This window comes from Nannospalax galili, unplaced genomic scaffold (genome assembly GCF_000622305.1).
Source record: "Nannospalax galili isolate Female #2095 unplaced genomic scaffold, S.galili_v1.0 scaffold136, whole genome shotgun sequence".
In the NCBI taxonomy this organism is placed as follows: domain Eukaryota; kingdom Metazoa; phylum Chordata; class Mammalia; order Rodentia; family Spalacidae; genus Nannospalax; species Nannospalax galili.
This window is the reverse complement of record NW_008340872.1, coordinates 6,515,794-6,528,518: the sequence shown is the minus strand read 5'-3', so window position 1 is coordinate 6,528,518 and position 12,725 is coordinate 6,515,794. Positions and strand designations below refer to the sequence as shown.

The 12,725-nt window shown below is 36.5% G+C and overlaps 1 protein-coding gene across 1 annotated transcript; it reads right to left on the bottom strand.

Annotated features, from left to right (window-relative positions):
• LOC103736490 (keratin-associated protein 19-4-like) lies at nucleotides 1-7,216 on the bottom strand. The gene is made up of 2 exons (XM_008836007.1): nucleotides 7,056-7,216; nucleotides 1-118 (listed from the first exon to the last, which is right to left on the bottom strand). Exons 1-2 carry the CDS (start codon nucleotides 7,214-7,216, stop codon nucleotides 1-3), a joined length of 279 nt encoding a protein of 92 aa, XP_008834229.1.
• Between the last annotated feature and the right edge of the window lie 5,509 nt (nucleotides 7,217-12,725).

Here is a 12,725-nt window from a genome sequence, read left to right as displayed (position 1 = left end):
TCAGTAGAAGCTGGAGAATCCATATCCTCCATAGGAAAGTGGGCAGCGGTAGCCAAACCCGTAGCCTCCAAAGCGAGAGCCATATCCGTAGCCTCCAAAGCCAGAGCCATAGCCAGGTCTGCGGAAGTTGCCACATCCACAACCATAGCCATAGCCCAGGCCCCCAAAGCCTCCATAGCCATAGCCCAGGCCTCCATAGTAGCTGCCATAGTAGCTCATGGTGTCAAGGATGTAGGTTTTGGTTTGCTGGTCAAGGCAAGATCCTGAGTATGAATGTCAGTATATGTTGGGGAAAGCTTATATACCCTGGGCAGAACATGTGATCAATAATATGCATTCCCTACTTTGGCATCATTTTTCTTTAATTACAATTACTTAAAAGCACTCATTAATACAATGTCCACTGACAAGGAGAGGCTATTTTGCATTCATTAAAGGATTGAATGTGCTTAGCTGCCAAATTAGGGTGTCCCTTAAAACTCCTCTCATCAGTTAATGGGAAGGAATTGCTGTATCTTCAAAGTCTGGACACACCAAACCTCAAGCAGAATTCTTCATAGCAGGCATATTATAGTAATCACATTTAATAATGTTTTGTTCTTCAGTTAAATTTCTTCATTTCTGGCTTTCATCAGAACGGGATGCTTAACTTAGAGCGGAATCAAAGGAATGTGTCCAATTCAAGGCTCTTCACTGTGCCTCATTCTTTGGGGGATGGAGTATTAGAATAACATCGTTTGAAAGTCAGAAGGCATCAGCTCCACTGTGGGGAAGCTTAATGACTACAGAATTCCAAAGAAAGCCAAGTTTTTCTTTAGCTTTGGAACATTATCCATTATAATGACTAATTGCTCCGCACGCTACTGTGTACACTGAAAATACTTTTTCCTTTTACAATCGCTGGGCCTATATGGATACATAATTATAAATGAAAGCCTTTACTTTATGCTTAAGAGTCACTCTTCGATTATACAGTTCTATGGACATTGGCACTGATGTGAAAGGAAATGTTCTAACACTGAAATCAAAACACAGTAATAAAACATCATTTCAGGAGCAGGTTCAAAAATCTCATCAGAACTTATCACAAATTCTGACCTCTTTTCTGCGCATCTACTAAAAATGCACTGCTCTACTTCCTATCTTCATGTTTTTGGCTCAGTAAACATTTCTTAAGCATTTATCTGATATTTTATGGAGTTCTTTTCTTAACTGACTTCATATTTGGGAGTGGTTTACATTTTAATGCAATGACTATAAACAGATGTTCCTACTTTCACACAGTGTCCCCTACAAACATTTCTTCCTCATATTGCATTTATACCAAATGGAGGAACAATCATGACAGATTGCCATTAACAAAACCTGATGCCCAATCAGTGCTTATCTTTACGATTTTCGTTTCTGTGAATTTGGACAAGTTTATGAAGTCATGAAAACACGAAGAAGTATTGTATCAAATAGTCTCACTGACCTAAAAATAGTGCCTTCCATTGTCTCTATCCTCAGTGTTCCTCCCAAATTCTTGGAAACTGTCGACCTTTTTATTGTTTGTGTTTATTTAGGGTTCATTATTTTCCAGAACATCTTGCAGTCACAGTCAAACAGCATCAGGGGCTTTTCACAAGAACTTCATTTAGTCATTTACTTCTTCAAATGCTTTTAGATTTTTTCCTCTTTTTTCTTGATAACTCCTTTCTATTTTATCTATGGATATAATTCCACTTTATGAAAGTAACAGCTTGCTTAACACTTTTTGAAAGACATTTATTGTTACATAGTTTTGGCAACTCTGAAAACAGCTTCTTTGTGTTCATATTTTCATGCACACAAATATTCAGCTCCTCTGACTAAATGCCAAGGAATCCAATGCTGGATTGCTGAGGAAGAGTATGTTCAACTTTGTAAGAAACTGCCAAGTGATCTTCCTCTTCTTCACTCCCATTAGCAATGTAAGGTTCTGTGCTCCACATCCATGCCAACATTTGTTTTTGGCAATATTGGAACTTTAGACATTGTAGCAGGTATGCTAATATCTTTTTCAAAACATCACACATCCTATGTCCTCTCATTTGTAAGGGTTATGGTGACTTCGTAAAACTATGAAATAGGTAAAATTAATCTTTGTAAACCATCTATTTCTATTCAATACAATTCATTCTTTCTCTTATAGCTTTCTGTATTTATGTTTCCACAGTAACTGTTTTGTGTTCCCTCTGCCTCTCCTGTGCTTTTATCCTACTGTGTCAGAGTAGCACTGTTAATGAGTACTGAGTAAATTCTAGAATTCTATTCTTTTAAAACATATTTTTATTATTTTCATTTTATGTGTATGAATGTATTCCCTGCCTGTAAGTGTACCTGTGTCATGCAACGCCTCTGGAGGCCAAAAAAGGTCATTGGGTCCCCTGGAACTTGTTTTAAGGACAGGTGCTAGCTGCCATGTGGGTGCTGGGACTTTAACCCGGGTCCTCTGGAAGAATAGCCAGTGTTCCGCAGTCCCCAGAATTCTAGTCTTTAATGGTAGGCACTGTGTCTCTCATTTGTTTGTATAATTTGTTGAATGCACCTTAACAGTCAAGATTTTTGAGAAAAATTGGTTCAAGTGGCTTCTGACTTTAAAAGAGATGAAACCTTCATTTTTTCATTTCCATAAGCTTTGACACACAATTCATGAGATGATGAATGTCGTAACAAATTCAAGTACGCCATTTGATGAATTGCTTGTAGTCGTCCCCTTTTCTCTTTCAACTGTCAGTGAACTACTGTCACCAAGATCCAAAAATAGTAAGTGGAAAATACCCTAAATAGTTCATGAATTTCAAATAGCTCACCATGTGAATTACATGAAGTCTGATTGTATCCATTGTCTTCATATGTGCGTCATCCTACTCAGGCTGTATAAGCTTCATAACAAGAAGCTTGGTTGTCAGAGCCGCTACGGAATCTCAGGGCTGTATAATCTTTGCATGACTAATGCTGTGTCTAAATGACATCCTCCTCCTCCCTTCATCCTAAGTAGGAACTGCACCATCTCATGGTCTCATAATAAGTGATTACAGAATATTTCTGAAACAATCTATTCTCAAAACTGTTGGGAGCCCGAGGCTCAGCCATTTCTCAAAACTGCTGACAGACCTGAGTTGGTGACTTTCCATTCTGCCTGCCATCCTCCCGCAGGCACAGGACAGAGCCTGCGGCCCTGGGCCCATGGCCTTGGCCTGCGGCCTTGTTCTCCTTTCAGATTCCTCCCTTAGGGTACATCTGGGCCCCTGTGTTCTGGCTGATATGATTGCTCACTCTTTGCTCCTTTGTTTTCATTCTCTATTTAACCCCATGCTTGAGCTGCAATAAACGAGACTTGATCAGAGCCCTGTCTTGTCTCCATTTCTCTTGTCGCTTGCCTCATCCATGGCCACACTCCCCAATCCAGGTACTCCGCATTGCTGATCCCATGGGCGCTACACAAAACTATGTCAAACAATACATTTTCATAATTATAATTATTAATCTCTATAATATGTAAGCTTAATTTTGTCATTAGAGCATTTGAATTGGAACACATGTTATTTAGAGACTTTTATATGATTTAGGATGCCAAAGGGGTAAAATTATTGGACTATAATACTACACAATTTGAATCACCTGGGACTCTTAGTGAGGAATTATCTAGATCAGATTAGACTGTGGGTATGTCTGTGGGAGATTATTTTAATTGTATTAATTGATGTGGGGAGAATCAGCCTAAAGTGTGTGGCAAAATGCCCTGGGTCTGTGTCCTGTACTGTGTAAAAAATGGAGAAAGAGGGCTGTGGGTAGGCATGCATACATCATATCTCTGCTCTTGACTGAGGGGGTGAAGAGCTGCTTCAAGTTTTTGCCTTGACTTCCTAGGAATGATGGGCTTTAACCTGAAATTGTGAGCAGAAACAAACCCTTTCTCCCCCAAGTTGATTTACAACATTATTTTATCACAGCAATAGAAATCTAACTAAGACAGTGAAGATCAAAGATAGTGAACTTGCTCTGTATCTTTGACAAAGCTTGGTATATCCAAACTATTTAAGTTTGACTATTCTTATCGACATGTTAGTATCTAAGTAGATTTAATTTTGTTTTTCACCTCATGAATAATGATGATATTAAACATGATTTTATTTACATGTCGGCTATTTAGATATTTTATTTTTTGAATTGCTCACTCAAATATCTGTTCATTTTTAACGTAGTTTGGAATGGTCTATCATTGATTTGCAATAGATTTTTCCTTAGAGCTCCTTGCAATATTTTTGTTTTGAGAATATTTGTTACCAGTTGAAATTATATCTATATGTGTTAAATCTAATTCTTTTTTAAAAATGATTCATTTATTTGTTTACTTACTTATCTATGTATTTATTGAGCAAGTCTATGTCTATATATGTGTGTGCATGTATCATGACTAGTGAGTGGAGGTCAGAGGACAGTTTGCAAGAATTAGCTCTCTCCTGCCATGTAGGTTCCTAGAACTCAGGTTGCCAGGCTTGCAACAATTGCTTTTACCCACTAGACATCTCACTGGCCTGTAAAGTGATTTTTTTATGTCATCATAGCCAATAAGTTATTATGTTTATATTATACACTGACTTTTTTGTCCAAATTTAGAAATATTTGAGTATCTCACATTTTCAATTTCTTTGTTTACTGTCTTCCAAACTTGTTTCACTTTATAGTGCACTTTAAGCTAAAATAGACGGTTTTTAATTTGAATATACAATTCTCATCTAGTCAGATAGAAACTATAATATCACAAATAAATCAAACTGTTTTAATGATATCACCCAGCCAGGACTTTCTTCCATTTCATGGCTGACGATTGCATGATCCATTGTGTCTAGAGCAGGTAACAGCTTTACCTTGGAAGGAAATACATCATAAAACTTAATTCTATCTTAAATCGATAGAGTCTGACAATCGGTGGTATCAGTGATAAAACTGATTTATTCCAGGAGTAACAAATGCTGTCATCACATAATGCTATTGATTCTGCTTATATATGTAAAGTCTTCTTCCAACTCTGATGTCATTGGCCATTTAGAGACTGACATGTTTTCATATGAAATTATGACTTAATTAAATGAAATAGCATAATCTTCCCTTAGTGACACTGGACTTTACCTACTCAGATGTCTTCACTGTGACAGGACATCTCCCTTGACTGATGGAAAGATAGTAAGATTGCCTGTTGCCAAAATCGATCCATATGTTCAAAAAATAAATCTGAGTCTTTCAAATTCATCATAGCAACTCTTAAACATAAATCTTACTTGGCGATGTTCAAGACTTGCTTCTAAATAACCATAGTAAATCTGACACCAATAAATCCATGATTGTACAATAAATTATTGAAATAAATAGAGGTGTCAGGTGTCAATTGTCTGTAACTAAATACCTCAGAGAAGCACATGATGATCTATTCTGGATGCTTCGTTTGACTGCATGTGCAAAGTGCAGCCCACAATTAACAGGGTAGTGATCAGGGAAGCAAAATGTCAGGTTTTCATTACAATGGGCTTCTGATCTGGGCTTACCTGTTCATGCCATTTTCAATCCTTAGCAATTTATTGCACATTTTGAAGGTTTTTCTTGTTCAAGGCAGAATAAAACGAACACTGTGTAAACAGCTCCATAGTGTGGCTCTTATTTTATTGTCCTCGTATTTTTAGGATCAAACTCAAACAAACAAAAGAACAGATTTATTTTGGTAACAAAATACTTTTTTTCTGAAAAGGAAGTGACTATTTTTTCACTTTTCCATGGTGACATGCACAGTATTTCAAGGTCATGATAATTTGGAAAAATAACACCAAGTTGTTCCAAGTCCAATTAGGATAAAAAACATGCATGAATTTACCAAAAATATTCATTTTAAATATCTTTCCAAAGACATTTTGGCTTACCATTATTTTTCTTATTATAAGGATGAATTAAAACATTTTGATCAAAAATATTTATTCTTTTTATAGGCTTCAGTTTGGTTATGGAAGTAGATAGAGTGCTAGTGTGCTGAATTTCAATATCAATATTATATAACTAAAATCATTGAATTGAAAATGATTCAAGGGCTAATGTTCAAAATAGAAAAAATCACCCTTTTAATTTAATGTCAGGACTTCTTGGTGGGCTTATGTGTACACATAATTATTTTCTAGGGTAAATAATACAGATAGTACTCACTATCTGCATTAGTGAGTTTGTACAACTAGAAGTGGCTATACTGTGATACTTTGGCCTTCAGCAAAGAAATCATTTCATGGGTGTGTGTGTGTGTGTGTGTGTGTGTGTGTGAATGTGCCCATGTACACATGTATAAAGATCACAGGAGGACATCTAGTGACCTGCTCTATCACTATCTACAGGGTTTCTCACTTAACCTAGAGATAGTCCCATTTTGTTTGGTTTGGTTTGTTTTAGTTTGGTTTGGCTGCCTGAGCTGTCCACCAAGCCCCAGACTCTGCTCACCCTGCTTTGTGTGCACTGGGGTCACAGATGTATGCATTGGGGTTACGCCTGTGTGCCACCATGCTTGACTTTCATGTGGGTCCTGGAGATTTGAACTCCGGTCTCCAATGATTGTAGAGCAAACTGTCTTATCCATTAAGCCATCTCTCCAGAACTGCATTTGATATGTTATAAGTTCTTGCCCCCCTAAGTTGGTGTTAGATACTGAGTAAACCTTGTGTAATATAGTACTTAGCATATTAAAAAGTTAAATAAAAATCAAAGCCACATTCGCTGTTTTAAGTTCAGACAATTTATTCTAAATAGAACACAATTCTATATCATGGAAGGACAGGGACATATGTTGAATAGTAAGATGATAAAAATTCTGAAAAACTTGGATATTAAATTCTTTTCCTCTTGGCTTGGTTCACAACAAATTTGTCCGATTCAGTTCTTGTACTCAGGTTGGGGTGGTGTTTGCATTCTTGAGAAGTTGGTTCCCCAGACCAGCATTTTAGTAGAACCTGGAGAATCCATATCCTCCATAGGAAATTGGGCAGCGGTAGCCAAACCCATAATTTCCAAAGCCAGAGCCATAGCCACAGCCACCAAAGCCATAGCCATAGCCCAGCCTGCGGAAGCTGCCACATCCACAGCCATAGCCGGAGTCCAGGCCCCCGAAGCCACCATAGCTGGAGCCCAGGCCTCCGTAGTAGCTGCCGTAGTAGCTCATGGTGTCAGGGATGAGTTTGGTTACTGGTCAAGGCAAGATCCTGAGTATGAATGTGAACGTGTTCAGGGCCTGTTTACATACCCAGGCAGGAGCAGGTGGCTAGTTCCATGCATATCCTCTGTGTCACACTAGGTATTGCTTGGAAGTTAGCAAGTCATTACTCTGCTATCTCCTGACACACAGAGGCTCACATTCTCATTAAAATATTTCAGATTGCTTAGTGTTCTATTTAGAATGCCCTTGAACTTCTAGCTTTTCTTTTATGAGAAATGGTTGACAAGCCAAATACACATACTTCAAACTGTAAGTAAAATGGCCCATTGCCAAAGCTATTACATCATCTATGTGTGGTGGGGATTTTTTTATATCAATTAAACATTTCTTTTGCTGTGTTACCTCTCAAATTGATAGCTTGGTCTACAGCTAAACTCACAGCTATTTGTTTACTATGTAGTGGTCGAGTACATATTTATCACAAAGCAAACTCACCCATGAAGGTGAGGAATTTTAAAAAACACGTCTATTTGTAGTACATGACAAAAGTCTAAATAAAAACAGCTTGATGATCTGCTTTGTACATTAGACTGTGGTTTCCCCCCACGGTGCATTTTGAATATATTAACCTTTGTAATGTTTCTATATTTCACACCAGGTTCAGCTCTCTTGGCAAGAAAATATGTGACAAGTAATTGCAGAAATTGAGAACAGAATATTTTTCTTCTGTTCAGGCTTATAAGATGAGGTCCAGAGTGTGCAGGGTGGAATGGCCATAGACTATGCAGGCTTATCAGACTCCCGGTTTGGTTTTCATTTCAAATCCCAGATCTTCCTTGTAAAATCACCTCTATTCAAAGTCCTTCTCAGACTGCAGGGTGTTCCTGCCTGTTTTCCTCACCCCAGAGAATTTCTTCTTGGACCGTTTCGCCTGTGCTGTGTGGCCTCTTTTCCTTCTCAATGGACTTTCCAGTTCCGTTTCCTCCTCAGTTCACCCAGATCTTTGTTATACATGTTTGTGTCTGCCTGCTTGTTCTCAGTCAACTTTGAGCTACTCTTTGTGTTAATAGATTAATAAGATATCATCTTCAAAAACAAATGCCTTGGGTTTCAATAGATATTTAAAACTTAGGTTGTCTTTAAAGCTTACAAAACGAAGGCCTATGGTAAAATGACACAGAATTGAGAAATGTGCGTATTTCATGTGGCTTCGTAAGAATCAGAGTTCACTTCACAGTTGGCCAACCAGCTCCAAGAGTGATTTCCTTTGCCATTAATCCCAGGTAGCATTTGGCTTTTCACTTTGATCACTAATTACTCAAAGTATATTTTATTTATATGATTTTCAGCATGTTCCTGGTTTGCTTTTTCTTTCTTTGAGATTTGTGTTATCAAAAACAAATTTCCTGTAGAGAATGGGTCAGCTGTTAGAAACAACAAACTAAGAAAGTAAAAATGGCATGTGGAATAAATAAGAATTCTAAGTTGATCGGCAATAATCATGATGGGTCCAGAATCCATTCCATGCACTACTTTGACTATAACTGAACATGCTGCCGTAGTTTTCTCTTTTCTGTCTTCCAAGTACTGGGATTATAGACATGAGCCACAAGTATGAATTTACACAATGCATAGAATTTATCCTAATAATTTTCAAATAATTTTATATGAATAGTCTTCCATTCCAATTTCTCATATGAACTTGAATTAGTTGAAAAGCCAAACTTCTAATTCTCAGTGGAGCCTATTAAAACATAGATCCAGGGCTAGAGAAATGACTCCATGGTTAATAGCATCTGCTCCTCTTGCAGAGGACTGAAGTTGAGTTTGGGTCTCAGAATCCATATCATGGATGAACAATTGCCTGTAAATCCAGCTCCAGGGGATCTGATGCCGCTGGTCCAACAGGCACTTGGGCACAGTACACCTTTCTACCCATACACATAATTAAAAATAATAAAATTAAATCTAAAATAAAAATAGGTACAGAAGTGAATCTTGATGTATTAAGGCTATCACATTTCTCTTATAACTCAACCAGACAAAATTAATTAATTGCTAATTTTTTTGAGATGTATAAGTATATGGTCACCTGAGATAGAATATCAAAATTAAGCAAATATAAAAATTGTCAAATCAAATAAATCACTATCATTTTTACTGTTTTTTAGTGAATGAAGTATAACACTTAGTGACAAACAAATTATATTAAAATATTTTATTGAGTTTTTGTGCATTTCATATGAGAGATTTTAATCAAATTTAGACCCTTTCCCCCATTTGTGTCTCCCATACCCCCATCAGATTTCATGCATTCTGTCATATATATTAAGTCCTATCCAGGCAAGTTTTTGCCCCCAGATATCCCTCGTTGCAAGTTCATCCACTGGATTATTGATTTCTAGCAGTGAAATATCTAACGAAAGATATAATATACAACAAAAAATTTTGTCTTCTCAAATTGTAAAATCAACCAATGTGGATGCATCTATTAGGGAAAAATTCTTTGTCTATGTGGAGATATTTATCGTATGTTGAATTGTGAACCCCAAAGGCATTCAGCAAATAATTTTAATTTCCCTCTTTACAGTTTTAAATTACTCTGAACCATGTGCTTAAACAATAGGGGGAGGTGAAGTAATGCATTCTCCCCTGGGAGGTGTGACTGCTCTTACCTGTACATATAGAAAATTTTTCAATTAATTTCCAAATATTCCCATTACTCAGACATAAATCCAGAAGGAAGAAAATGTATGATCTAGAATAAATTAATATTGTATTGTACAAGGAATGTTCTAGGCGATTTTTTTTTCATTTCAATTATACATACAATTTATTTTCTCAGCAACTTTGTGATATCTCTAGAAGTTCTGGAGCTATGTGACCTATATGAGAATAGGCTACTATCAAATAAAATTTCATTATTTAAGTAAAATTTTTCTAGTGAGCTTTCTGCCTTGCTCTCTCCAGTGAAGAGACACTAACTGAGAAGAAAATGGTAAGAGCTAGCCACGTTTACCTTGTCTTCTCTTCATATTGCATAAAATGCACCAAGTCTTTGTAATAAAAAGATAAGGTCTTGAATATGGAGTATTAATTCTTCATTGCATCAAGGTACAGATAAGTTAGCAATGAAGACAGAAGATTTTATACACCAAGCTAAAAGTTGAACAATCGACATATCAAGAAATAAAGCTAAAACTCAACCAAAGGCAATTAACAGATGGAACTAGTCTTCATGACAATAACACAGTCTTATCCAGACGGCATTCAACTTTGAACTGTGCAATAGAAGTGAATCTGCATGGTAAAGGGACGCAAAGGGTCGGAAGTGAATACTTTTCTAGTAGTGGTTCTGACTCTTGGGATGACTCTAGGTTACTTGATTGTTTGAAGTTACCTCATCGGTTCCATAGCGGGCAGCATTTACAGTAATCACCGTTAGGTCCAGCCCTCCTCCAGTCGCAGCAATTGAATTTCACTAGCTCATAGAAGGCAAAACAAAAGATAGAAACAATATCCATTTGCTGAATATGACATTCAATTTTTAAAAAGCAATGTGTTCTTAGATATCGCATGCATTATAGTATGAAATGCCAGCAATGAAATATTTGTACTTTACAAAAAGGAAGGAGGAGAGAGGATGGGGGGAAGGAGGAGGGGAGGAGACAGGGATAGGAGGGTAGGGGGAGAAGGAGGACAAAGGGAGACAGAGGGGAACAGGGAGGGGGACTAGGACAGGCAAAGATAGGAGGAAGAAAACTCTTCTGGACAAAGAGTGATGATTCTCACCAAGTATAATTGCTTAAACATTCGCTTCTTGATTATCTCCAGATGTTTATTTTGCACTTACAGTTAGGAAATATTTAATGTTATAAGGACCATGATAGTTAAAAAGGAAAAGTATCATTGTAAACCACAGAGGGACTAGGGTCTAAGAAGTTGAACCTATTAAATATTTTTAATATTATACATATCTTGAATACCATATCTGAAATATTTTAGTAATTGTATAAAACAACTCTTTTCATAAAAATATCAAATGAAATGACAGGCCATTGTGACAGAGCAAGGAAGATATTGAAAAACAAAAAATAAATAAATATACTTTGCTTTATAGAAGTTTAGAGCAATGCTTTACTTGATCATTTTTCTTACAAAAAAGGAACCATATATATTCAAAAGAAAACATTATTCATGTTTTGCAATGCACTGATAAGTACTTTGTAAATTTCATTAGAATTTGCTTTATTAGCGTATATATACCCTTCAAAAGGCTGTCAACTTTATACCTAAAAATTGTTTTTAAAATCATAGAAATTAATATCATCTGATACATTTGATCAATCATATTAATTTCAGTCTGTACATTGTCTTTTCTATCTACATATTGATTTGTTAACCCACCTATGAAATAAATACTTAATACTAATGGAAGTATATTGATTTCCACAGTGGAAGTTTCATAATGTTTACACTTCCTAAAAAATTGAATTAAATTAAAGCTACGCTTACTGTTCCCAATTTGAGGTCTTTCTTGAAGAAATCTAGATGGCATGATAGAGACAAACATATAATTAGAAAAGTACTGAAAATCTAAATTTGATTTTGCTCAAACAGACCCAGCATTTTGGTTGATCCAGTGATTAAAATCAGGCTCAGTAGCATGAAGAAGAATAGTAATAAAAGAAATAGTAATAAAAGCTGCAGAATCCAATTCACTCATTACAAGATTCAGAGCTGCAGTAGTCATATCTACAAGCCTCCAGATAGAGACAGTCCAATCTGGAAGCTGCTCCCTTTGAATCTCTGGCCAGTGCAGGAGAGTAACAGTAATTCCCTCAGTAACTCATGCCTTTAAGAATTATAGGCTTGGTTTACAGCTGCATCTGTATCTCTTCAAGTATGATTCTTCACACCTGAGTACAGCATTTACCCCTCAATTACAGGTGTGGTAAATCATCCAGACTCACTGCATTTTAATTCCGCAGAAGCAAATGTGTGCAGCAAATCTTCTGGGCTCCTTTGTTTAGTATGTATGGAGTTACCTTCCATCTCCGTAAAACTTTTTAACTTTTAGCTCAGTTAAAATTTCTCTAATTAAATTGCGTCTGTGATGAGAAGTATTATTTGCAGCATCAAAGATTGTTCTAACAACAGGCCTTGCATAAACTCCACCTCATTTCAGCTTCTGAGCATCTCTGCCATTCAGTCAAACACCTGCCAGTCAGCACATCACGACAGCATCTTTCAGCATCATTTGCTTTCTGTACGTAGTTCTCCAGGTTCATGACTATTCTGTCACGCAAGGACAGCAGTTTCAATCCTGCATTCAATGGACATTAAGATATCAACCATCTACAAATCTTTGATTTTAAACAACTACTTTCTTTTGTGTAGTTAGAAGCCAACTTGTAACTAATGTTATTGAGAGCATCTCTCATATTTTGTATAGCTTTGATTTCTAGTTTTTTGACAAATAATTGAGATATTGATATCTCATTTATTTTATTTT

What these genes read in the sequence shown, in the direction of transcription:
- LOC103736490 (XM_008836007.1), bottom strand. Translation starts at nt 7,216, where the DNA reads ATGAGCTACTACGGCAGCTACTACGGAGGCCTGGGCTCCAGCTATGGT. An exon ending in TCTGGCTTTGGAAATTATGG is followed by an intron (nt 119 to 7,055) that starts GTTTGGCTACCG and finishes CAACTTCCGCAG; the next exon opens with ACCTGGCTATGGCTCTGGCT.